The sequence below is a fragment of the Canis aureus genome, chromosome 20, assembly GCF_053574225.1.
Source record: "Canis aureus isolate CA01 chromosome 20, VMU_Caureus_v.1.0, whole genome shotgun sequence".
Lineage (NCBI taxonomy): Eukaryota > Metazoa > Chordata > Mammalia > Carnivora > Canidae > Canis > Canis aureus.
In genome coordinates this window covers 49,126,227-49,154,151 of record NC_135630.1, presented here as the reverse complement: position 1 = coordinate 49,154,151, position 27,925 = coordinate 49,126,227, and the positions used below count along the sequence as shown (strand labels likewise).

Here is a 27,925-nt window from a genome sequence, read left to right as displayed (position 1 = left end):
TACTCAACTCAGGTGACTTAAACTTAGTTTATAAACCTATTTGAAGTCTGACTTATGGTTACAAATTCTCAGGATAGAAGTTTTGGCTCTCCAAAAAAAATAAATAAATAAATAAATAAAAAAAAGGAGAAGTTTTGGTTCTTCATTATCAGAATTGAAGAAGGTAAGTTTTCTTGGCATCTCATTCTGTATGATGTTGTTTCTCATTCTGCCTTACTAGGATGGTATGACTCTTTGGGACCCTAGCTTTTTGCATAAATCTCTTACACCACTTTTTATCTTACATAAGCCAAAAACTTAACCCCTATACCTCATAATACTTTGGGAAGCAAACAAAATATAAACCATGAGTCTATAGATGATGCAATTTATATCTGAGGACTCCTACCTTCATTTTTTTTTTTTTTTTTGTAGATTCCATGCTTCCTGTCAGCTCAGTTACAAGTTGTGTGTGTGTGTGTGTGTGTGTGTGTGTGTATCTATATCTCTATATCTATATAGAGAGAGAGGGAGAGGGAAAGGTATAGTTAGAATTTCAACACTTATAGCTGTCTTTAGCAAAAGGGATATTAAGAATGTTTAGATTGTCATTCTCTTGTAAACAAAGTTTTTGTTATTTTTTGTACATTATGAAATGATTTATATGAAATGAAAATACATGTCACTAATAAAACTAGAAGTTATCAGTTAAACTGATGAGGACCAGAAACAGAAAAATATTCACTTTTAGCCAGAAGGCTGGCCTATTGCCTGCATAGTTCTGATAAGGATCAAATACACGTTGGTTGTTACATTCTTAAATCTCATGACCTGATAGTTAATAACAAAGTGAATGATAAGCACTACAGAAATCTTGCAAAAGTAGTTTTATGAGTAGAAATTTGAAGAAGACATTTATAATCTAATACTTCCTGCACATCCCCTCCCCCTTGAGCACTAAAAATAAAACCACTAGTTTCATAGAGAAAAGGTGCCTCCCTTTCTGCCTATGGGTCCTGTCACTATGCCACTTAAATAAAATTACTAAGACGCACTTTACAACATCTCAAGAATTCTTTCTTGGCCTTTGCACTCCATAATCCTATAATATTTTTTGCCTCTGCACAGGGATTACAGAGTGAAGCCAAGAGTGCTGGTGCAATTTGGTGTCTCTTTATTCCCTCAGACTCTACTTCTTACTTCTTTTCAGGAGATGTCTTGAATGATATGACACTTCTGAATGTGCCTTGATTGAGTGCTCGTCTGTGGTTATGCTATGGGGAGGGACAAAATCCTGCCTCCCATAGGTACATTAATACCTTGGTCATAAGAGCACCGGGTTCCAAAATCAGGCTTTCCATGTTTTACCTATTCTTTTAATACTTGTATTCTTCTTGGGCATGAGACAGCCATACATGTCTTAGGATGGCCATGGATCTCAAGACTCCCAAGTAAGGTTTCCCCCTAAATAAGCTGGCGTGAACCTTAGATGAACATAAAAGAGAAAAAAAAAGTCTAACTGCCTGCTTCCTGACCAGTTGGAGTTGTTACCCAGCTGGGGGACTCACCCAACAGGGGACCACTCCCTCAGGACTGGATCATGGATAAAGCTTATATGAAAGTTGCTTGGATTAGACAGGAGTTCCAGACTGTCATTTTTTCATGTCTCTCATTTGTTCTTACCCATGGGCTGTTTGGTGTTCTAGGTTCCACTCCCATATTAAAAGTACTTTTAGCTTAGATATAGGATGTTTTAATATGATATAAAATAGCTGTCCCTTGTTAACAAAGGCCAAGACCTGTACCCTAGCTATTAATATTAGAACTAGAGGCTCACAAAGGATATTATTGGTCGCCAAATATATGGATTCCCCCAAGATGGCAAGAGGCAGCCCCAATCTCTGTGGCATTTCAATCTATTCACCAGCACCCGATGTAATCTAGAACACAGTAGGGAAGTGAAGGGAGTTCGACATCCTTTCTCAGAGCAGTCAAGAAAGAAGAATGCCTCATGCCACCCTGTATCCCAGGAACCTTCTGCAATAATCCTGATGAGACACCACTGGAAATTGAGGTTTGGTAATGGTCTCCTAGTTAAAGTACTCTCTTCATTTTGTAGCATTTGACCAAAATCCCATATGGTCAGGCTTTTATGGCCCTATGCCCAAACCCTAACTTGTTTATACTCCTCACTCTCTACCCTGCAGTCCACCATCAGATCAGCTACCTCAAGCTCTTCTGTTTCTGTTGATCTGCCACCTTCTCGTGTTCTATCATATTCTCTACGTGCCCCCTTCTATCCCTGCTGTAAACAGGTTGCTGCCAAGATCCTATACATGCTTCCCTCTGTTCTTCCCGAGTCACTCATCTTCCTTTTGTTATTCTTTTGTGTTGTATTTAAAATATATCTTGAGAAGACTAGATGAATATTGCCTGACTCTATTTTTTATTTTTTTTTTTAAGATTTTACTTATTTATTTGACACCAGAGAGAATGAGAGAGAGAACATGAGCAAAAGCAGGGGGAGTGGTAGGCAGAGGGAAAGGGAAAGAAGCAGGCTTCCCATTGAGCAGAGGGCCCCATGTGGGGCTCAATCCCAGACCCTGGGATCATGATCTAACCCCAAAGCATATTTGCAATTGACTGGGCCACCCAGGGGCCCTGCCTGACTCTTTTGTGAGTTTTCTGCCCCATTCATTCCTGGGTTTATGGAATGAAAACTGGAGCCACTGGTCTGTGGTTGGTCTACCTTGGGACTGGGACTTTAATGAATATTCCCAAGAAGCTGCTGAAACTCCTTTTGTTTTGGGGAGACTCCTGTCTTCTCTGGCCTGACCTGGATTGCCTATCTTTACTTTTTTGTTGGTGGAAAGAAAACAAATGTCTGCTCATCTGTTTGAGCTCACAAGCTTTAGGACTGAGAATCTGTTTTATCTGCCCTCTGGGCTTTATTCCATCTTCAGTTTAGCCAGGGGCACCCACATTATTTGCCATCACCCTCTCCTTCATCTATTTCTGTACCACCATGGGTGCAGCATGTATAACCCACTCATAACTATCCTCTGTACCTTCAGCACCATTGGCTCCCGCTCCTCCTACCCTCTCTATCAAGGAGCAAAAAGCACCCCTCCCTGGACTTAAATTACCCACTTCAGATTTCTCCACAGGTGACCCAGGTAAAAGTTGACAATGAGGAAAAAATTGATTGACTTTCAGTAGACCCAGGTGCAACATAATTGATATTTAAGCTTATTAAAATATGTTAGTTTAATTAAGATAGACGTTCCCTCCAATTTATCAGCATTAAATATAATACTTTTATCGTAATAAAGTTCACAAAAGGTCAAATAAGCTCATGTTATCTCTGTTGCAATTTGTCAGCAAAAAAATGACTTAAAATAATGGTTAATTTTGTCTGTCTCAAAGTTTTCACGGTAATTTTTAAGAACAAGAAGTTTTGATAAATGAAAAGGTTTATATATAAAACTTTTAAATAGCTTTCAAAATCTTTGGTAACCTGAAACTTTGAAATTTTGCTAAATGATAAACTGAATTCATTGGATCTCTAAGTCTTTTCTAAGTAAGTATTAAAGCACTGCTTACTGAACATAGGTTTATCCACTTTGGCTTCTTGTTGCAGAGAAAGTGAGGATACTTGGGCTTGTTGGTAACCATGATTGCTTTATTAAAAGATCGTTCTATGTAAAAAATATGGTTTTTAGAAATTACAAAACATATTTATAAACTTGCCGATCTAAAGAATTCTGGTGTAACAAACAGTTCACAATCGATTAATACTTAATTTTCAAAAAAAAAAAAAACAACTTAATTTTCACTGGTGACTAAGGTTTCTAAGAGTTAAAATTCAGCTAAGTGTATGTAATTAAGACTGCTGGAAATAAGAGAAGCCACCCTGCAAGAAAGATGTGTCTTTAATAAGAAAGATGGAAGGACGGGAACACATTTCATTGAGGGAAAAAGCAAATAGTTTTATCCTAAAATGAGATTGGTTATTTAAAGAGAAAAGGCTTAGGACAAAATCTGAATGAAGAAGAAAGTTATCGAAGGTTTGTGGAGGGAGATTTTTGGAAAAAAATTATGGTCAGGAATAAAATTGAAATCAATGGAAGTATAAAATTGAAATTTTGCTTTTTTCTTTGTTAAAAAGACAAAGTTGTCTTGAATTGTTGGTCTGCTCTTGATAAGAAAATGTAAACAAAGTGTTTTCTCTTTATTTGCCCAGAAAACCAAAGCTTCTAAATTTTGTCTTTATCAGGTCTCTGATTACCTAAGAGTGAAAATTTCTCAATGTTGGGGAAGCAGTTTTACTAACAACTATGTAACTTCCTGTAAAACCCCTTATTTCCACCTCAGTTAAATATGAATATAAAATGTATAATGATCTGTAATCCTATTTAGGGATGTGCTTTAAAACTTCCTAAGGTTTTTATAATAAACTTCCCCAAGATTTAAATGGTAAAGGAAGTCTAATTAGCCTTATTGGGTATGTTAAGTTACATGGGAAACACTGTCAAACATATGATGATAAATCTTATTAGGTTATGTTCTATGGGTAAATGCTATAACTAGCCTAGAAAATATATGAAACCATTCTAAAGTTTTAATATGCTCCGTTAGGAGGTCATCATTTGACACTCTAATCATTAAAATGCTATGATTCACAACAATAAGATTTCCGTGTCAGATACATTATTATATTGAACTCTGTGATCTAGAACCATGTCCATTTCTGAGGTGTTTTTTTGTTATTTATAGTTATTGTGATGATACTTTTCCAAAGTATGGTTCATCTTCAAGGTGATTCAAAGAAAGGACTTTTGAGAAATATAGTTATTTTAGATCTTTAAAGATCACAAAACTAGGGATGCCTAGGTGGCTCAGCAGTTGGGCATCTGCCTTTGGCTCAGGGCATAATCCTGGAGTCCTGGGATCGAGTCCCACTTCAGACTCCCTGCATGGAGCCTGCTTATCCCTCTGCCTATAGCTCTGCCTTTCTCTATGTCTCTCATGAATAAATAAATAAAATCTTTAAAAAATCATTAAACTAAACTAATGGGAAAGCTGCATTCAAACAGAACAAAAAATTAATAACATAGGACTGAATGAATTGAGGAAAATGATAAAATATTCCTTTGTGAACAAATTGAATCATTTAACTTTTCTACCTACCTAAACCCTCCAGATTTAAGAAAGGCTTCTCTTTCATGGCAATTTTAGTTATTTGCATAATGGATTCAAAATGAATCCATTCTCTTTGTAACAGGACACCACTAGAAACACAGGTTATATTACCAAGGCTTTGACTGGAGTATCATTTGAGAGAGACACGCATACAGTCAGGTATGACCAGACAGCTTTAAGGAGTTGAGGTTGACTTTATGCAGCCATTGATGCCCCCTTGGAAATGTTGGCAAAAACTTTGCTTACAAAGTTGCCAGTAGCCTGGCAGGTAAGGAGCCTCAGGATATTTTGGGGACCTTGAGAAGAGGACTTTGCCCAAGCCTACAGCTATTGTAGGCAAGTCTGATGACAACTATTTGACTTTCTTCTGGCCTCGAGACAATATTAAAAGTTTAATCTAGAGATTCCTTATAAAAAGTTCCAGCAAAGCAGATTTTAAAGGATCAATATGATTAATCACTATTCTTGCTAAGTTTATGTAAATAATTAGGCCAGGTTTGTTAAAACTGAATTTGTTTTAAAAATGAATTAGTCTTGATTTAGTTACCTCTGGAAATGAGAGTGAATTTAAAGAGAAAAACTATGTCTCATTTTTAAAAAAGATTTTATTTACTTATTTGAGAGACAGAGAGAGCACACATGAGAGAGAGTACAAACTTGGCAGGGGGGCAGGAGGCAGAAGGAGACGGAGAAGCAGACACCCCAATGAGCAGGGAGCCCTAAGTGGGGTTTGATCCCAGACCCTGGGACCATTACCTGAGACAAAGGCGGGTACTCAGCTGACTGAGCCACCCAGGTGCCCCAAGGAAATTTGTATTTCAATAAGACACCTTTGTTGATGTTAGATTCTAGCTTTTTTTGATTGTTTGTTTTAGTTTATTTATTTGACAGAGAGAGCACAAGCAGGGGGAGTGGCAGGCAGAGGGAAAAGAAGCCCCACATAAGGGCTGTATTGCAGGCCTAGGATCATGACCTGAGTTGAAGGCAGATGCTTAACTGACCGAGCCACTCAGGTGCCTGTTAGATTCTAATTCTAATTGTCTTTGAATATTGTTTACCTGAGATAGACAACGTGAGGTAAACTTCCAAGAAATCGCGATTAATTTTACATCTTACTAATAGAAAACCAGTTTGAGTTAAAATATTACCCAAGTTTCACAGGTTCTTGTCATTTAAGACATTTACTTAGAGGAGATATATTTGTAGATTAAGGGATGATAGTTACCCGTCTTTCATTTAAAAATTTTCCCCACCATTCAATTTCATTTTAAAGTTATTTTCATACTGCTAACTTAGAGGGTCATCATCCAATCACTACATACATGTCTGTATTGGAAAATCATTTATTTTCTTTTTGTTTCATTTTTCTCCTGAGAATTGTACAAAAGCCAAACTAAAAGAAACAATCAGTAAGAAGTGAATTGAAAGGCCTGCGACCAAACTGAATGTAAAATCTCCTTTTTATAGTTCTTGCCAAGAGAATTTTTATATGCTGCTACTGAAACTTGAGGTTGAGGTGCAGACTTTTGTTTTCAGAGAATATTGTATCAAAGCCAGGCTATGCTGGTGTTTAAAGGTTATTATACACCGCATGCCACCTTTGTCAGAGGAAATTCAGTCTGTTGGAATCAAATGACATAAGGAACCAAGATGATTAATTCCCATTGCCTCCTACTTCCCATTGGTAGAAGAGTTAAAGAACTCAATTTTTACCCTCTTTACACTATTTGATTAAATGATCTGACATTTATAAGAATCCTCTGATAACACCAGCTAACTATCACAGACACCATCATCAGGCAGTTTTCCAATCTTCTTTTGTTCACCAGCTAGAGCACATACAGATTTATTTATCTATTATGAAGAAAAAGAATTTGACCTGAAAAAAACTCATTTTTAAGTATTCAGTGGTTCATGAAGAGGTCTGAACTACATTCTTCTAAGTTTTTAAGGTATTACTTGAGAAGTGAAATAACAGATTTGATTGTTCCAAGCATAACTTGATGTATGAAGAAGGAGGCAGAGGAGGGGGAGGAGAAAGGGGAAGGAAGAGGAAAAGGAGGAGGAGGATTAAAAGATCTCGGGAAAGGGAGTTCTGAGCTTACTAGATTTCTCTAGCCATCACCATAGCTGTAACAGATTGACCTGGGAAGTTTTCAGCTTATCAAATGATCTCTCTCTGAAAATGCAGCAAGGTTAAAATAAAGATCTGCCTAACAGATTCTGTGGCTTAGTTCCAGCATGTGCAATGATGCAGTTCTGAAGTGTGGAGTACTTAATCATTAAGCCCTCTGGGGACAAACACAGTTCACATGATTCCCCACAGCATCCCATGATGTCCATTTAACCCTTTAAAAGCAAGGCTTCCCAAGCTAAAGGGAAATGCCTCTTCTACATTGTACTCACTGACTGGATGCTGCCATTTGTAATGGTGCTATTTGTATATTAAACTGCTTTGAGGAGTTTTAATACAGTGCTAAGCACCTACCACATTTACTAAGGAATGTACAGATGAGTAAGAGATCCCAAACATCAAGGAGGAATCGGAGGAGATTAAAATCACATTTTAAAAAAATGCACGAACAGGGATCCCTGGGTGGCGCAGCGGTTTGGCGCCTGCCTTTGGCCCAGGGCGCGATCCTGGAGACTCGGGATCGAATCCCACGTCGGGCTCCCGGTGCATGGAGCCCGCTTCTCCCTCTGCCTGTGTCTCTGCCTCTCTCTCTCTCTGTGACTATCATGAATAAATAAATAAAATCTTTAAAAAAAAAAAAAAAATGCACGAACAATGTCATGTGAACTATACAAAGAAAAAATAATGAAAATTTGATGGAACAATTATGTCATTCAAAATGCACCAGGAATTCCTTTACAGAGAATATGAAGTCTAAGATAATAATAGGAAATGTGTATACTTAAGACAAAAAAGGTAAAAAGCCGAATATATTCCTTGCAGAGAACAGACTGAGCAAAAATCAGGCAGGTGGAAAGCTTCAGAGCACATCTGACAAACTGCAAGTAGTACAATATGGTTAGATCACAGAAGAGTTGTGGGATTAAATTAAAAAATGGTTATAGGTGATTCACAGGTGGCCTTGATGTCAGAGTTGTGGTCGATATATGAAAGCTGCTGAAGAAGTTTGAAAAAAGGAGTGATGCAGCCAGAATTGTATTTAAAGATTTATGAGCAATGTATTTAGGATAGACCAAGTCGGGGAGAATAAAAAGCCAGGAGATTTATTGTGAGGTTTAGTAACAGTATTCACCCAATTAGTCTAATAGAAATGAAGCAGAGTTTTTGTCTCCTGTGACAATGCAGAGACTGTTGTTGTACAAATATGGAAAAGGACAAGCAACAAAGAAATTCTACAGGGGAAGGTGATAAGATTCTTGAACTTGTTGAATCTGACATGAAAGCAGGTACGGATGTCCAGGAAGTAGGAGAGAGGAAATAATAATAGAAGAGTCGAGAGAGAAGTCAGAAGTAATGACAATTTGGGAGTCATTGACCGAGGAGTGAAAATTGAAACCAACCAAGTAAATAAAAACTGTAAGGACAATAGTACAAATAAAAGCAATTGTTCATAATGTATCCAGGCCTACCCACAACCCAAAATAAATCCATAGACTTATGAAATTATTTAGGTATTTTTTCCTTTTTCACCTGAGAACTGTATGATTATATTTATTTTTGTGTCTGTTTGTTTAACATCTGTCTCTACAATGAGCCTATGTACCAGTCAGAAAAACAGAAACCACACTTGGTGTTTCAAACAGAAGAGATTTAATACATGAAATTGTGTTTTGGGATGGAAAGAATAAAAACGAAGTGGCTGATCTAATTTCTGTATGTCTTGTTCCCTTGCACAACACAAGAGACAAGACACTGCTGCCTAGGCTTTCTTTTCTTGGGGACATCCATGAATACTCCCTCAACTTTGTGAAAGTGTCTCACAAAAATGTACCAGCTTTTTCTTATTTCCTCAACTCTCCTTTTCACCTTTTAACTTCCTGCTGCCCTTAAACTAATCTTGCTTTTCCAGAGTCCTCAACACAAACTCTTTGTCAAGGTCAATTGCTCCTTCCTACTGAAATAATTCTCTTAGTCTCTGTCCTCTCTTTCTGACAAATTTCAAATTCAGTGTATAGGGCAGATGAAGGCATGTGTGTTGGCAACTGGAACATACTAGGCTGCTAGAGGACAATGATTAGGTAATGGACTTGGATTAAAACATTTTTTGAGCTTGGGAAACAAATCCCATTAATGGGATCAGTTTTTCAAGAGAAGCACTCCCAGGCTGGTGGGAGCAAGAAGCAAGATTGTTCTTCCTTGTACAGCCATGTCTGCTGCTCTTATATGAGACAGATGGGCTCTGGCTCCCTTTCTGCTATCTCTGACACGGGTAGCCTCTGCTGTCAATGGGTATGTTCTCTCTGAAGTCTAATTTATTTATGGAAAGTTCTCCCTTTGGAACTAAATGAGAAATTCCTATTTCTCCCCAAAATCGTACTTGCCCACTTTCATATATACATTAATCTTTTGCCTTTATACATTAAGAATGCATTTCCCACTACCCACCTGAATTTATGTCACAGGCCATTTTATTCCTGCAATCCAAGTTGTTGCTGCAGTCAAGAGTAGTGAAGAAATCTCAATGTCTTTATGCTTTTGTTTTTTGTTTTTCCTACAAGAGAATATTGAACAATCTACTGAAACATCTGACATTTGGTAACCCTGAACTTCATGTTACATGCATGACTCTGTATTTCTAACCAATAATTATTTTATACAAAAACATGTGTCTTCCTGCATACTTCTGAAATTAATGCGTTATAAAGTGATATAAACTTTGGTCATATGATGCAATAATGGAAGGAGACGTTGTAGGTTTGGGGATGAAGGCAAAAAACCCCACAGGAAACAAATAAGACAGGTGGAGAGAAAGAAGTGTGAACTGAAGAAATACATAAGAAAGATAAAAAAGAGAGATGATAGGAGGTATAAAAGAGAAGATAACTGAAGAAAAAAATCCAGAGAGAAAAGGGAGAAAAAATTTGAGTAAAAGAAATTTCACCCAAAACCTACTTGGGCTCAGGCTTTTGGGCCTCATTTTTAAACCCTAACAATAGCCAAAGCTTACCTGATCATCAAACCCCTTGACACTCTGAATGTCATTTCTCAAGACTGCATCATTCATCAAAACTAAGTGGAGCAGGTAAGAAGGTAAAAATAACAAGGTGGCACCTGCCATGTCCACTGGGAGGAACAAGGTAGAGTGGGGCACCTGGCTGAAAAGAAAATTAACAACACATGTGGAAAACAAATAAAAAGAAAATAAAAAATTACCTAGGATCCTAACACATCATCAATTTAAAAGTTTTGGCGTCTGCGTCCATCTAAGTTTATACCTCTATGTGTATTTTTGATATAAATCATATTATACCTACTATTTGTCATTAACCTTTATCCTTAAAAATCTATTTTAAGCAAGTTTTCTATATAAGTAGGTGTAGGAGCATAATATTTCAATACATTAGCATACTGCCCAATTTAGGATAATTTCATTAAATATTTGTTGAATGGTTTAATTTTATAGCCATTTAAAATTCCTTAAACAGCATTATTTAACAAGGTAGATACTTCGGTTTAGTTTTTGTTACCCACTCAATTCTTCCATTGTTCTATATTCTCAGGAAAAAGACTGGGGTATTGTATTCTCTGGACCATCAATGGCTCTGTGGAGGTTAGGTTGTAAATGTCTGAGAATATCGATTTGCACTATTATGCTATTTTTTTTTTTTTTTTTGGTGTGTATACATAGTAACAGGGTCACTATTTTTTTTTTTTTTTTGAGATTCTTTATAATTATCCCTTTGAATGATTTTTTTTTTCACACAGCCCAAATTGGCTGGAAATATTCTCTGTCTGCAGGTTTTTATTTTTTACATTTGTATGGCTAGTTTTTATAGCTCACATATATGTGCTATCTTCTAGGATAGAATATTCCGAACTGAAGGAAATAATTACTTAGATTGTTTATTAAATATAAATACTAGCCTCCCTTTCTTCTAAAAATTATGATACTGTAACTCCGGTTGTTGTCCAAGAATGAGCATATTTAAGAAACTCTCTAGGCAGGTTTAGGTTTGTTACAGGTCTTTATCATTACCATCGCCCATGTGGTAATTGTGCAGTTTGGAGGCAGCAGTTTGGTAGAGAGGAGTAACATGATGTTTTGAACTTCTCAGAGCAAAGTCTAGTGTTGGCCATTTTTTTCTGACATTTTCAGGCTGAGAGTTACAATCACACTCTAGTTGCTTTTAAATATCAGTTTTAAGAATGAGCATAAACACAAGATGTCATAAAGGGCAACATTTGCTATTGGATGCCTTAGGAATTCTTTATTTATGAAGCAAAATTTTTAAAAATGGAAATTTTCTTTTGATTCTTTGATGGATCCAGTTATCTTTTCCACCAGTGGCAAATGTTTTTTTTTGTTTGTTTGTTTGTTTTGTCTCAGGGAAAGAGAGATAGAAGAACATAATTAAATATATGACTTTTATATTTCTTAGGCTTAACATCCAAGGTTACACAATTGATTGGAAACTATATATATTCTATCAGATACAAGGCATCCTCATCCCTAACCCTAGACTAGATAAAAATTACATGGTCTGGAGGAAGAGAGAGAAAGTAATAACAGAACACAGTTGATTAAATACTTGTAGATGAACCTGAGAATAAACTGTGGTCTCTTCATTAATATCCTGCTGGGAAGTGGTGGGAAATAGAAAACTCAGATAAATGTAGGATACCTCGAAATTAGAGGGACTAGTTGCTCATCTTCTCTGTGGAGTTCCTGGTAGCCACTGTATGGAAAAGATGGCAATGTTGGCAGGGAGGCTTGGTATAGCTTCAAAGTTCCAGTGTTTTTCTCCTGTGGTTCAAGAGTGGCAAGAAGTAGCTAAAAAAGAGTGAGAAACATGGTGATGACTTGTCAGAGCATGCAGTGTGCCGTAATTACCTGCATAGAACAACGATGATAAGGCAGCTGAAAGTGAGGCTGTTTCAGTGTATACATCTTAGATGAATAATGACCATAAATGAAGCTAGGGACTTCCTCCCTTAACAACCCACCAAACCAATGCTGCAACCCTCTATAAGCCCCTACAAATGTAGTCATATCCTTGAACAGAAGGAAGAAAGGCCTTTAAATAAATGAAATTTTCCTGAATTATCTGTAGTAAATTTTTCCCAATGGGAAGAATGGGAGATTTAAATATAAAAAATGTTCCATTATAGAGACATCAGGGAAAGTTATATTTCTCCAAACTGCCAAAACTATAGTTAGTTATCATATTAAGTTCTCCTGGGTAGATAACAGGTGTTCCTACATACTAAAGAAAATTGAAAGGAGAGTGAAGGAGAGAATTGCAGATTAGAATAAAGACTTTTATGTTTTGAACTGGCCAATTCTTTCTGTGGAGCTTACCACCTTTTAAACTTGGAAAAGGAAGAGTTTATGTGGAATGAGACACCCAGGTAATTCTGAGTTTCTAGGGTATACTCCCTCAAGCTACCATACTGCTATTTCCTAAGACTGAAGTGATATTTAAAAGTAAATAAATGTTAATGAGCAAACAAGTGTCGGATATTGTGTGCATTACATTTTGCTGGATGCAAATCAGAAGTTTTATTTACTCATTTACATATTTTGATTTAAGAACGTACGAAATACAATGCAGTAAACCAATACAGAGTCCAACAGAAGTGTGCAGAAGGTGAGGTTACCCTCCTCTAATGCGGTCTTTGTCCTTGGTCCTGGGAGAGGGATTAAGGATAGAAGGGATCTGCTAATATGCAAATATGTTCTGAGAAAAGTAATCCATTGTGCCATTGTTAGCTCAGTTTAACTGCCCAATTTGGTAGGTAATTCTATTCTAGGAAATGACTTACATGCATATTTGTTTACATCAGTAAAAGGGAACATTTTAAAGCACTCACTATTTTCAGGTAGAGCAAGTCAAAGACACGTGCTATGGCAAAAAAAAAAAAATCTGTCACATTGTTAAAGGACTCTGGGGTTTCTGGGATTTGAGGATGGGGAAAGGATGAGCACGTTTGGTGTAATGGTCCAGGTAAAAAAATGGCATAAAATGGGCGAAGACGGGGCAGCCCCGGTGGCCCAGCGGTTTAGCACCACCTTCAGCCCAGGGTGTGATCCTGGAGACCTGGGATCGAGTCCTACGTCAGGCTTCCTGCATGGAGCCCACTTCTCCCTCTGCCTGTGTCTCTGCCCCTCTCTGTGTGTCTCTCATGAATAAATAAATAAAATCTTTAAAAAAAATGGGCAAAGACAAAGAACGAAAAGCAAGTTACTCAACATATTCAATCTGGCTAAAAGTGTATGTAGGTGCTGTATATGTCTATCAAAAAAATAACTGAGTGTGAGAATGTCTAAAATAGAATGTTTTAGGTCTGATGTGCTCCTCCTGTTATCTATCTATCTATCTATCTATCTATCTATCTATCTATCATCTATCTATCTGCCATCTTCTTACTTCCCTCCTTTCCTCCCTGTCATGGTCATCTCTTCTTCTCCCCCTGCCCCTTCTTCGCCTCCTTTTCTCCCTCCCTCTCCTTTTCTCTCTCTCTCTTTCCTATATCTCTTTCCCTGACAGTTTTGGTTTGTTGGCAGTTGCTATTTTTAATAGTTATTCTGTTTTCTTAAAAGTATATCTTGAATGCCTTTCTCTTTCTCTGTCTTAATTTATGGATGCTTATTTTCATTTTATTTGTTTTGACTTTCTCTTTTCTATATTGGAGGATCTTTATGCAGCAAGCCAGTTTGAGCTAGACTAGAAGCCTTGTACATACAACTTTGTGTACATGTGAGAGTATTCATGTAGGTCAACTTCTTAGTGGGGAGAAGGTTTCCAAGGACAGGGACAGTTTAGATTTTTACACACATAGCTGACTGCTTCCATAAACAATTTATTCTCCTACTGAAACTTTATGCCCTCATGGAGGGACATACTTATGTGGGATTTCAGAACCCAAGCAGAATAAAAATGGTATCATATAATTTAGAACCTAGAACAGGGTGTCAGAGCTTTAACATGCAACTACATAGAAAACGGGATTGCAGTTCAAACAGACATAGGCTACATATAGAGGATTAATCACATATATAAGTATATTAAATAATATTGTAGATATGTTTCTCACTGCCAGCAATGGTAGTTATAAATATGGAAGGGAAGAAAATCTCAGAATAAACTCTGTGGTGTTGGATTCAAATTAGAGATGAACTCAGGGTTTTTCAATAGAGGGGTCATGGATGGATGGATAGATAGATAATAAATGAATGGATATGTAAATCAAAACATAGATTCCCAAATGCAAGTCACTGTGGTCTTGAGAAACAACCGCTAACCTAAAGCAATGAATCCAGCTAGTACACAGATACTTGTTTCCGTGTATGGTTTTCTATAAAGAAAAGAAAAGAGGGATCCCTGGGTGGCGCAGCGGTTTGGCACCTGCCTTTGGCCCAGGGCGCAATCCTGGAGACCCGGGATCGAATCCCACGTCGGGCTCCCGGTGCATGGAGCCTGCTTCTCCCTCTGTCTGTGTCTCTGCCTCTCTCTCTCTCTCTCTCTCTGTGACTATCATAAATAATTTTAAAAAAAAAAAGAAAAAAAAAAAGAAAAGGTACATTGCAGAAGTAGCTGCTATCAGAGCTGGAGAAGGGAAAATATGAGCCTAGAATATCTATAGAACTTGCAAAAATGCTTTAAAACTGATGAAATATCTCAAAAGAATAGAAAAAAATAGGTTAGATGAGCTCCTGCTGACCAAATCTGCATCATTTGAGTATCAAATAAATAATGACAGTATAGATTATAATCCAACAAATAAATTAGAGAACCAAAAATTAACAATAAATGAATGATTTGAAATTTTTCTTTAAGGAATGGGATATTCATGTAGTTTCCAAAACACCTTCTCAAAATGCCCATAATCACAAAGGGGGAAGGAGTTACCTTATAGTTGACAAGACTGGAAGACACCATGTTAAATTATTAAACACTATAAATAATGGGACAAATGGAAATACTCTGCTATTTGCTAGTATGCTATGAGAAGCACACAGCATCCCTTCCGTGATATTCCTGCCAAAGATGCAGCTCTGAATCTAGTCATAAGGCAGTATCAGACACACCAAACTTGAGAAATATTCTAAAAAAGAAGGTCTGCGATCTATAAAAATACCAATTTTATCAAATTTAAGGAACTATTCCAGACTAAAAGAGATGAGAGAGACATTATAACTAAGTGTAACATGTAATTCTCATCAGATACTTTGCTGTAAGAGATATTTTTGGGGACAACTGCAAAGACCTGAGTATGTCTGACAATTAGGTAACAGCAACATACCAGGATAAATCAGGTTCTGATGATTTTCTTGTGGTTGTAAAAAGAATGCCCACTACAGCAGCTCAGGATGGTAGACCAGAAAGCACAAAAAAAAAAAAAAAAAAATATATATATATATATATATATATATATATATATACACTGTGCTTCCAATTTTTCCATCAACTCATGATTCTTTTAGAGAAAAAGAGGCTATTGAAAACCATACTTATTTAAAAACAAATACCAATCAAAGGAGCAAGAAAAAGGGGGCCAATATTTCATGACTTTAATAGTTGTAGGTCACTTCTATGAGTTCTTGCTATATTCAGTACACACTGCAAACCCCTTCTCGGGTCTCACCTTCATCCACAACAGGGTTAAAATCACATGGAGCTTTCATTTTCTTATTTCCCAGGATTTGTATTAGAGAATGTCTTCGTGTTCCAAAAAAAAAAAAGGCAGAATCTGAACACGAAGGCATTCTCTAACAGGAGAGGAAAAAGCTTTTGAAGTGATCTCTTCTGCAAGTTGTACGTTCATTGCCATCCCGTAGCTTTCCCCAAATGCCCATAAGCCAGAAATTTCGTGTGTTATTTCTGTAATTTGGTAGTTTTCATTCAAATTACGCATTAAAAATGAATATCCTTCTTAAAACAATTGGCATGATTAATTACCTACTAAATTTTTCATTTTACAAAAGGCAGTGCTTTGTGCCGTACACTTACACGGTTAAGGGACTTTTGAGTCAGAAAGACACATTTCCGTTAAGTCGGGAATCAAGCTAAAAATTCCCTTAATATCCCCCTCACACTTCAGATTCACTGTTTCCCCCCCCCGCCCAAGATTTTATGTCAAAATCTGCATTTCCACCACTACATTTTCAAGAAATCAAATCTAGAAAATGAATCAATACCACTCACAACGAAGAAATGTGTCGATAAGAATAACACAAAATAAGACATAAGACATGCTCATTCATTCTGCGGGCAGATCTTAACACACATCTTAAAAGCCACCGTTTCCACAAATGTTTAAATAAACGTTGATTCTGACGAACCGTCTAAGATGAATATATTTTGCATTTTAGTCTGTAAACGGATCCAAAATATCTGATTAAAAAAAAAACAAAAAAACAACGCACTACACGAATACAAATACTGAAGCAGGTGTTTCTGTTGCCAAACGTGGAAATGGTGTTTTCATCTTCACAGGTCCTCGTTCAAACGTGCCTGCGTGTTGATACGGAAAATAACCCGGAAAAAACCCGCGAAAATCTGCACGTTTTCATCAGAAGACGACCTCGTCCGCGGGGGCCCACGGAACCACCGGGATGGCGGCCTGTTGGTGCCGGCGGCCTCCGTCCCCCCGCTGGGCCTCCCTCCAAGATGGCGCCTCTCAGTAGGACGAGCACGTGGAGGCGGCAGGCTGCGCAGCGACCCGCCAGGGCCCAGGGGTGGTAAGGCTGCCCACTTCCGGCACTGCCCTTTCTGCTTCCGGGGGACCCCCTCCGCACGCCGCCCCTGCGGGTGGCGACCAGGTCACGGCAGGCAGAGAGCGGGATGGGGGCGGAGCCTAAGTTCCCAGGATGCCTTGCGGCCCCTCAGCGGGATGAGGGAGGCGGTGGCGTCCGCCTCAGGGCCGCCCTGGTGGCCTTGGGGCCGCTCCAGGGCCTGACAGCCCTGCGTGGGGGGACGGGGGCTGGCTGCTCACCCCGACTCTGGGCTGGGGTCTCCCGGTCTTGACGGAGCCTCAGGGCACAGCCCGCGGGATGGGCTCCCCCCCCCCCCGGGCGGCCACGCCTGGGAGCATCATGGCGGCCTCCCCGCTGATGCGGGCGGCAGTGGTGCCCCGCGGGTTTCAGCGGATTCGGTAGTCAGCTCGCAATGCAAGTGCTTCCCTACTTTCCTGTCCCTGAAGTTATTTGCTTTTCTTTCTTTCTTTTTTTTTTTTTTTTGATTTTATTGATTTATTCATGAGAGACCCGGAGAGAAGCAGGCTCCCCGGCCCGAGCCTGATGCAGGACTTGATCCCAGGACCCCGGGGTCCCCACCACCGGAGCCCAAGGCAGATGCTCAACCACCGAGCCACTCCGGCGGCCTCGTCATCCCGTCTTACCTCAGGATTTCACTTTGTTTCCGAAAGGAGACGATTTGTTCGTCGCTGCTTACTGCCTCGTCCAACACCGGCGAACGAATGTGTGGGCCAAGGAATGAGAAAGTACGAGAAAGGAAGGCCGGGTCTTGGTATCCCGCCTTCCTGACGGAAGAGCCTGTTTCCCTCCTTGGGTTGACTCTGATTTGCTGTGTAGTAAGTGAGTAAACTGGGTTGTTGTTGTTGTTGTTGTTGGGTTTTTTTGATGTGTGTTTAAAGCATTTTACCTTTGTAAATTATTTTTCTTAAAGAAGATATTACTGTTTTTTTTTTTTTAATTTACTCTTTTTTTTGTTTTAAAGATTTTATTTATTCATGAGAGACACAGAGAGAGAGAGAGGGGCAGAGACACAGGCAGAGGGAGAAGCAGGCTCCACGCAGGGAGCCCAACGTGGGAGTCGACCCCGGGTCTCCAGGATCACACCCTGGGCCGAAGGCAGGCGCTAAACCGCTGAGCCACCCGGGCTGCCCATCATTTACTCTCTTGGCATAGGAAGTTGATATTTCACATCAGTCAAACACGTTTGCTAAATGTTTAAGGTCACACCAATCCCCGTGGATGTAACTCAATGGCACTTACATGTTAATTATATGTGCTAAATGGTGGAGTCATTCTTGGGCATTTTTCCCCTTTTAATAGGATAATTTGATTACAAGGAGGACAAAGCCACACAAAACAAAGTACTGCAAACTAGATGGCTTAAACAACAGAAATGTGTTGTCTCACAGTTCCGAGCCCAGAAGTCTGAAATCCAGGTGCTGGCAGGACATGCTCCCTCTGAAGGCTCCAGGAGAGGATCCTGCTTGGCCTCTTACTACCTTCCGGAAGTTACTAGCAATCTCTGTTGTCTCTTGTCGTTTAGATTCATCACCTCCATCTGTGCCTCTACTTAGTCACATGATGTTCTCCTTGTGTGTGTGTTTTCTCTCTGTGCATGTCTCTGTTCAAATCTTCCTCCTCTTATATATGGATACCAATCAATGGATTTAGGCCCACCCTAAGTTAGTGGGACCTCTTTTTAACTTGATTACATGTTTCCACATAAGATCCAATTTCCAAATCAAGGTGACCCTCTAAGGTTCCAGGTTGACATACATTTTGGGGGGGTCAGGGGCACCATTCAACCCAATAAAGATGGTAAATATTTCTTCCATATTTCAGTTGTAATTATTATGTAATAAAAGTATATGAGCAAAGATATATAGAGATACATATATAATGGAAATAATAGATAATGAATGTATAATGAAAGTGAAGCATTCTCCTTAAAATTTATATTAAAGCCTTTCTTAAGCTATATTTATAGTTTCTGAGGATGTCTCATGAATGTATGTGGTATAATGGAATAAGCCCAGATGTGATCAGGGACAAAGTTGCAAAATTACTTTGTGAGGTTAGGAAAGTTACTAAACATCTCCCATACTGTTTAATCATCTGTTTGTATTACAGAAATCACTGGACAACTTCAAGCAAAAATCTAAGTAGATCATCATCGACTTTTAAATTCTTAGGTTAGCTTTCTTTTGTATCCAATTTTATGAATTAGATACACAATACATACCTGTAATGTATTTATTACTCTCCTTAAAGTAGGAATATATTTTTTCAGATGATTAATTTATGGCTAATTATAAAAATCTAATTTCTGTATTATGACTCTATTAATGCTGCTCCAATAAGAGCAGCTAATTCAGGCCTTATTTAAAAACAAATTTAATACAGAGTTCAGGTATGACATGTTCAGAAGAGTGTTAGAACTACACTGCGATTTGCTAGCCACATGATCTTAGACAACGCGAGGCCTCTATGTGAGCTCCATTTTCTTCTGTGTAAAATGGTGGTAATAATAATAACCATTCTATTGAGTTGTGAGGTGGTATGGATTAGAATGCTCACGGGAAGGTAGATAGCACATATAACAGAGGATTGTTACTTGGGGACATTATGACTCCTTCAAGGGTGTCCTCAATTAGAGAACAGGTTAGAATAATAAGATCTTTTATATACAATATAATACATACAACATTATCTCAGACCCCCCTGCAGCTTGGGTTCCACATAGGATTTAAATTCAACCAACCAGGGGCATTTATCTGAAATTTGAAAGATAGATTTGAGGTGATATCACACTCTTATGTTTTCTCCTAGTAAACAGGGTCTTAAGTGTGTATGTGTGCATTGTTAGGATCACTAGCTTATTGAGTGACTACTTAAACTATTTGCCGGGTTCTGGTAGCTTGCTAGATGTTGGTACATCTCTCTCATATGGTGACAGGACTGTTCAGATATCGGGTAACAAATGACAGAGAAACACAGAGTTCTTTGGGAGCACAGAGAAGAAATAGCAAATTTTTAAAATTGCAATTTAAAAAAAATCAATAAGCCATGTCCTCAAAATCAAATAAACTCATTTTGGGACACCAACAAAAACAAAGTAACACATATGTGTTCAAAACTATAAAATTAACTCTAAAATCTAATGCCATTTATTAAAAAGAAAATTGTTTTAGAAATAGTCAATAAGCTAATTTTGTTATTAACATTAATGATTTTCAGATTATACAATTAAGATCTCTAAATCTGGCAATAGCAGTCATTTTGAGGTAGCTATAGTTCATTTGCAAGTGGATTAATTAATGAAAATGAATTTTAACATACTATTAAACTGCCTTATACCCATTTTAAAATCTTCAGCCCAGGGATCCCTGGGTGGCGCAGTGGTTTAGCGCCTCCCTTTGGCCCAGGGCGCGATCCTGGAGACCCGGGATCGAATCCCACGTCAGGCTCCCAGTGCATTGAGCCTGCTTCTCCCTCTGCCTGTGTCTCTGCCTCTCTCTCTATCTCTCACTGTGTGCCTATCATAAATAAATTAATAAATAATAAATAAAATCCTCAGCCCAAATGATTAGCTATAGTCTACGTATACAATTACTATATTTTTTCATTTTATAAGTGAAAAAATATATAAGCAAAAAAAAGTACATTTTTATTTTTTTTTTTTTTTTTTTTTTTTTTTTTTTTTTTTCCAACGAGTATTTATTATTAGTTAAGCCATGATTCAGGATCCCAGGGTGGGGAAAAAAAGTACATTTTTAAATGGGCAAAGTGAATAGATAATGTTGGAAAGATACAGTTTGAATATTTCTACTGTAATATTATTATCCAGATGTTTGTAGATATATAAAATAGGCCATGTTAGTATACTAGTAATAACTTACATCTATTGAGTTGTTATTATGTGTCAGTATGTGTGATAGGTCTCATTTACTATAAACATGAAAGCATAGCAATTATGTAGTTAATTCCCGAGAAAGAGTTCAATTTCCTCAAATGTAATACTAGATCTTCTTATGGAGATCTTTTGGGGAAAAAAAAAAAAAAAGACTTGTTATCTGAGCTCACACCGTGGGTAACTGATGGATGATTTGAAGACTGCCAGTATAGAGTTTGAGTTCTAAGTCAATCATTAAAATGCCAAGGTAACACAGTGTAACACGGTGATACTGATTGAAAATATGTAAGCAAGCTAGACATATATTGAGTTGAAAACCATATATTGGCAATCAGCATCCATTGCCACCTACTTTTGTAGTCTCTGTAGGTCTCACAGTTCTAAAAGCTTAAATCTGTATTTTCCAGACTCCCTGGTCATGACAGTGATAAATCAGATTTAGTTTCTGCCAGTAAGATGCACTTACATTAGCTTTGGAAAGCAGAGGAAGTACAGAGGACCTTCCTCTGGCAGCAGTGGAGATTTGCATACTCCAATAGATAGGAGTTTTTGTAGGGAAGGATCATAGGTACCACTACTTGGTTACATCCAGGCCTTGAGACAGCCAAAACAGTAATTTCTTGTATCTTCCTGACCACTGGTGGGGGGAGGGCGGGGGGGGGGGCAGCAGCCACTTCCTGGCCTCTGGACTGGAAGTACCATGATACAATTTATTATCTACATACTTCTACTTTCTCAGCCCTTCTGATGATCATCAACCCTAATTTCTTATATCTCTTACTGTTCAAAATACGTGGAGTATCTTTTTCTTTTCTGTATTGAACCCTTAATGGTACATATACATTTTGACAAATAAATATTTAAATGATCGTTAGATCTGACTAAATATTTTAGCATCATGTACTCCTATCATCATGACTCTCCCCTCTGATATATTTGTGCTAACATATTTAAATCTTATTCAATATCAGAATTTTACTATTTAATTTATAGTTCCCCAAGTATAAGAAAAATATAGTAAAATTATAACAGTGAGGTTCAAATTGACTGTAAAAATTAATGCTCATAGCATGATTCACTAATACCTATTGACAATCATAACTTCCAAGGGTAATTGTCAGCAACCCAAAAATAATTCAGAAAGGCAGTTTTCTCTTCTCAGTTCTCAAGGGTGAATGACCTACAACATTTAATATATGATTGCATATTAAGTTCTGGTAATATACTAAGTGAGTGTTAGGGTTACTAAGATGTGATATTCATAAATCAGTTTTTTAGAAAGTCTGTATATTATGGAAAAGGCTGATTGCATACAATACTTATAAATATCAGATATTACCCAAATGATCAGTTTGTCATATCGGACTCACTTTCAGACTCAGAGATCTCAGCCAGTGTCACCCTTTACTAATAATTTCAAGGTTGTAGGTTGTGAGGGACAAGAGAAGCAGGGTGGTGTTTTGGACATCCAATCTAACCCTTCGTTCAGCTCTTATATTTTTCTGTGACTTGATATGGCTCAGGTAAGAAACACGTTTTCTAAATGAGAAGCACAATCCCTTCACACACATTTTATTTATTTATTTATTTATTTATTTATTTATTTATTTATTTATTTAGAGTTTAGGAGAGTGCAAGCAGTGGGGGAAAGGAAGAGGGAGAGGGAGAGGGAGAATCTCAAGCAGGCTGCAAACCCAGCACATAGCCAGACTTGGGGCTTGACCTCACAACCCTGAGATCATGACCTGAGCCAAACTCAAGAGTCAGACATTTAACTGACTGAGCTACCCAGGTGCCCCCAAACACCCTTACTTTGATAGATGCATGGTATATGAGGGCGTTTTCTAGAGAGCCATGCACCTTGAATCCCTGTTAGTAATATATACATATTTTTAAGAAAATTCCATGAGGTCCATCCCTGACGTCTTCAAGGAAATTAAACAGTCTCCTGCCACCCTTTCTCTGTTGGTATCCTCTCCCTGCACTGGGTTAATCTTTCATTGTGTAGAGATATAAATGTTTAAAGTTGTAGCCTATTATTAAATAACTGAATTTTAAGATATATGTGTCTTGTATGCCATCTTTTAAATATGAATGATTCATATCAGTCTTATTGAAACAGATGTAAACTTGATTTCCCAAAATATACTGATAGTGATCTTTTCTTACAGGGCATAGAAGTAAAGCTACTTAAATTATATTGTATAGGTTATCAAACTAAATAAAATTAAAACATCTACCATATTTTTTTTCATCTACCATATTTTATATGCATGTCAATATTCAAAGTCTTCTCTTATCACATAATAAAGAGATGTTTCATGTCTGTGCCTTTCCAGTTACTGATTATTACCTTTTATTTTTCCCTATGTAAGATGGTTTAGTCATTGATCTGAAGCTTCTTTGGCATTGTAACTTAAATTGGCTGCAGCTAGTTCTTGATAGTGATACCTTTTGATACATTACAGGAAATAATACATTGGAAAGCATACTAGTTCAGCTTTCTTGAGTGGGGGGATGATTTTTTTTTCCCTGTAAAAATGTGCTTAAAGATGCTGTTTTAGGAAGAAAGCTGTGGTGAAGCTCTACTTTAAAAATTTTTTGAGACTTATTAATGCTATTTTCTCACACAATAACTGACTGCTGGTGCAGATATACTAAGACTCTCATTGAGTTTAATTGGCTTCATTTATTTATTTATTATAAAGAGTGTACACTTTCATGATAGCAGGGTGAGCTTCTATGTAATGAACATTAACTCTTATCTTTAGACAAATTTGTCTACATTTCTGTCTGCTAGGTGTGACAGGTAATTAGTGAATAAAACATTCTAATTTATTTGGACAAATATCCACTTTTAACATCCTATTTTTTAAGGTAGAAAAACAAAACAACACACACAGAGACACCCACAACTAAATGATAAGTGGGCCTGTAAAATGTTTTTCCCCCCTTTCTTTTTAGCTGATAAATAATTGACCTTATAGGATTTCTTCTGAAAGTTGTATTTTTTTTTTCCTGTGTTATGTTGTTTTCAAAAATGGGTTAGAATTCCATCTTTTTGGTTTTGGCAATCTTCATTTTTAAACATCACAAAAGAAAAAAAAAGCCATTGCCTTGAAAGGTTATGCAAGCCTTAGAGCTCACTGCTGTGTCCTGCAGGAGTTGCCTTTTTTGTATGTTTTCTTTGGACTTCATAGCATGGAACTAACTAGCCTCTAACCAAACTTTAATTAGATGTCTTACAAACTTTGTGAGCAGTTTTATTCAGTTAATTTATGTGAATCTCTAAATATTCACAAGTCCATGGTTTTCTTAATTGTGTTTAAAAATTTCAAACACATTGAAATAGGTCTTAGCAAACTGCTTGCAATTTTGGCCTGTAGCAATACCAAGTTTGTGTCCTTATAGTCTCCACATCTCTAAAGGTATCCCATTATTTTCATCCTTTAATCATTTTATTTACAAAATTATATGAATTTGCAGCCAATATTAAAATCTATTCATTAAGATTCTTTTGCTAATGTTTATTTCATGATTATTTTAATATATTGCTTAATTTAATTGCCTTTTTTTAAAAAAAGCATGTAAGAATTAATTATACTTTTCTTCTGTAACATCTAAGTCATGTTTCAGTGTTATGTTAGTTTTATAAATGTAATTGGAAAGATTTCATTAGGCTTTACATTGTACTTTTTGTCATGTAATTTATGCTATCAGCATAATAGTAATAATAATAGTATGCTATCAGCAATTAGGCCAACTCAGTGTAATGCTTTAACTACTGGACCAATGATACCTGAATATGTACTATTTATTCACAGAATTCCTTTATCAAACCTTTTATCAAAATTAAGGGCTTGAAAAAAAATGTCTGGGTTATACTGTATTTTCAATGATATAAAAGTTGTAGGGTATGGCCTTTGATTACATGCATTACCAGAAGTCAGAATATAGTTCACATCTAATATATAATAACCCTTGAATGACATTTTTAAAGGAAAGAGTAATCTTGAAGAATCTTGCTGATGTGATTACCATTTTAACTTCATTGCTTGAAAAAAATTCATTTCATAAGATGCCTTTCTATACAGGTGAAAATGTCAGGTAAATGTCATTTTAAGCAGCTACCTAAGCAGTAATGATATCTTCTTATTTTGAACTATAAATTAAAAAAGAGTCTCTCTTTCTTCCTGACTATTAAAAGTTAAATAAGCTTTACCAAAAAGTTTCAGCATCACATTTATTATTTTTAGCGAGAATATGGAGTATGTTCTTTCTAGCAATGATTCCAAGCAATTATATCACGACACTTTAATTGTGTTCCTCACTCAACACCTAACATATGTACTTGTACAAGGAGTATTTTTGGTTCACAGTGACTATTCATATCAGCCAAGCTACAAACACTCCACTTTACAACATGAGTCTTTGGGCTTAAGTAGAAATTACTATGGATATGATTTGAATCTTAGTTTTACGTGATGTTGATTATAAATGGTTATGTATAAGATTGAAAATTAATATTATGTCTGTAATTTGATTCATTGAAAAGTTGGTAGGTTTTATATTAAAAGTTTTTTGAAATTCCATATCTGGAGCATAATAGTCTGTTGAGAGTGCTCAAGACATCCTTCACTTGAGGGCTATGCTTTTGAGGGATATAATTTGAAGAAAAAAAAGTATAATTAGAAGTATAAATACTATTACAGGTGTATATTACTTAAAAACAAATTATTTATAGTCCAGAATTCATTAAAAAAATATTTTTAAAGCTAACTCAGTGCAACTAACTCATAGGAGCTTGGGATCATTTCATGAAGGGACTTACACACAAGTGTGTTATAGAAAAATATATTGATATTTAAGATACTGGTATTGGAAAGCTTAAAATAATCACAGGTATTTGTATAAGAAGGAAGGAAAATATAAAACAGTTAAGAAATTTTGGCTAAAATATGAAAAAATGTTTTTGCAAATACAGTGTAATATCTTAAATATACAGAAAATATGAATATACAGGGGAAGAAGAGACTCATTTATTAAATGTTTATAATATACCTGGCATTAGTGCAGAGCACTTTGTTGTACATTGTTTTATCTTCCTAATGAAATGATCAATGAAGTAATATTAATATTTTTTCATATGAAAATAACAGAGACTCATAGAAGTTAAATAACTTATTCAAGATCATATCACAGTAAGTAGCGAATGTGGGCTTAGAACCAGGTGTTTTCTGACCAGAAAGCACTTTGTTTCTTGGAGAGTTCTAAACATCAGCTGAGTGTTTACTGAATAACCAAATCCCTGATTGTGTTCGATATTATCTCATGTTTGCTTTCCTACTCATCTTCAAACCTTTGATTTTGGCTAGAGCTCTATCATATTCCATCGATTTCTCACCAAATGAGACATTCTTTTTTTTTTTTTTTAAGATTTTATTTATTTATTCATGAGAGAGAGAGAGAGAGAAAGAGGCAGAGACACAGGCAGAGGGAGAGGGAGAGAAGCAGGCTCCATGCAGGGAGCCTGACATGGGACTCGATCTCGGGTCTCAAGGATCACACCCCAGACAGAAGGCGGCACCAAACCACTGGGCCACCGGGGCTTCCCAAGAGATATTCTTTTCAATGAGAAGGACAACCAAAAGTTATGGCCTCATAAGGAACATCCCAAAACTTTCTAGAGATCAGACTTTTAGACCTTAGTGAGTTTGCTGCCATATTGAATCACCTTGGCTTAAGGATACTTAGTGGGGCTGAGTATCCTTATTTTATCACTTGCATGTTAGATTTTTCAGTGTTTAAAAACCACTGGTTTAGAAAATGTTAAATTTTTTCTTCTGTCAGTTGCTTTATTTATCAACTTATTAGATTTTAATTATTTGTATGTGATTGGGCACGTGGCCATCCTTGGAAATGCTAAGTAATCACTGTTCTTCTGGCCCCACCATTGTTAATGATGACTCTGCCTTCTTTGTCTGTAAATTCCTTTTTACTGCATTTACCCTTCACCACATTACAAGCTCCATTAGAGCCTTATCTTTATTCCCACATCAACCTCAAACTATGGTTTTAACTCCTTCCCCTTGTCTGTTTGAATTGCATATTATTTCCATTTACCCTTTCTTGATGCAATTTATCTCTTTAAAATTTCAGATTTCCTTTATCAAGAGCTTCATTTTGAAATGGATCTAACCTTGAGTACCTCCTCATCACTTTCCTATATTACTCCATCTGACCAGAGAGGCATATTTACAGGAGGTAAGAAGATACTTCTACACCTCCATGCTAATTATTTTCAATAATAAAACCACTTAGTTTATATTACTGCCTCTAGGAAACTATTTGCAAACCTGGGAATAAAGGAATATATCAATTTTCCCAGATTCTAATTGAATGACTAGATTCTCTTTCATATCCTTTTTTTTTTTTTTTAAGATTTTATTTATTTATTCGTGAGAGACACAGAGAGAGGCAGAGATAGAGGCAGAGGGAGAAGCAGGCTCCCTGTGGGGATACTGGGGCGGGTGTTGCCGGGATCATGCCCTGAGCCAAAGGCAGATGCTCAACCACTGAGTCACCCATGTGCCCCTGTTTCATATTCTTTAAAAGGTAAAATTTTAGTTTGCCAGGAAATCAGCCTTTTGAGGTGTGAATTGTCCCTTTATGTTTTATTGGATTTCATATTCCTTTATATTTATATTATAAAACATTGAATTACAATCAAGCAAATTAAGTTTACCTATATTGATAATTGATGAGATTTTTCATTGTATCTGTTTTGTTATGTATATTAAGTATTATCATCTGTATGCACTTGTAGAAGACTTAACATAGATTAAAGGGATCTTGTTCTCTGCGGTGCAAAATCTGTCTTCTGTTACATAAGACTGTGAGTACCCAGTTGCCAGGTTAGAAAAGGTGTCTTTACATCTTT

General features: G+C 37.0%; 2 protein-coding genes across 52 annotated transcripts in view; one reads left to right on the top strand and one right to left on the bottom strand.

Annotated features, from left to right (window-relative positions):
- Window positions 1–27,925, bottom strand: part of LOC144291792 (uncharacterized) — a 108,133-nt gene that overhangs the window by 76,368 nt on the left and 3,840 nt on the right. For 5 of the 15 annotated variants that reach the window (XM_077861579.1, XM_077861581.1, XM_077861580.1 and 2 more), the window contains exons 1-4: window positions 16,522–16,661; window positions 11,998–12,146; window positions 10,323–10,470; window positions 9,761–9,866 (exon numbers count right to left, since the gene is read on the bottom strand). In XM_077861579.1, coding sequence (XP_077717705.1) covers window positions 9,843–9,866; window positions 10,323–10,470; window positions 11,998–12,146; window positions 16,522–16,563 — 363 coding nt within the window. In that variant the 5' untranslated portion in view covers window positions 16,564–16,661 and the 3' untranslated portion in view covers window positions 9,761–9,842. Of the gene's footprint in view, window positions 1–1,809; window positions 1,920–6,559; window positions 6,801–9,760; window positions 9,867–10,322; window positions 10,471–11,997; window positions 12,147–12,913; window positions 13,048–13,186; window positions 13,239–15,619; window positions 15,640–16,521; window positions 17,032–17,311; window positions 17,334–17,716; window positions 17,863–27,925 lie in introns of those variants that run through there. The other 10 variants (XM_077861585.1, XM_077861584.1, XR_013359322.1 and 7 more) reach the window with 10 other exon arrangements.
- Window positions 17,426–27,925, top strand: part of LOC144291790 (uncharacterized) — a 186,377-nt gene continuing 175,877 nt past the window's right edge. For 29 of the 37 annotated variants that reach the window (XR_013359298.1, XR_013359307.1, XR_013359306.1 and 26 more), the window contains exons 1-3: window positions 17,426–17,486; window positions 17,744–17,912; window positions 27,145–27,249. Coding sequence is in view for 7 of the 37 variants with exons in the window: in XM_077861571.1 (XP_077717697.1) it covers window positions 17,795–17,912; window positions 27,145–27,249 (223 nt within the window). In the remaining 30 variants the exon portion in view is untranslated. Of the gene's footprint in view, window positions 17,487–17,507; window positions 17,913–19,202; window positions 19,265–19,286; window positions 19,734–27,144; window positions 27,250–27,925 lie in introns of those variants that run through there. The other 8 variants (XR_013359317.1, XR_013359311.1, XR_013359313.1 and 5 more) reach the window with 6 other exon arrangements.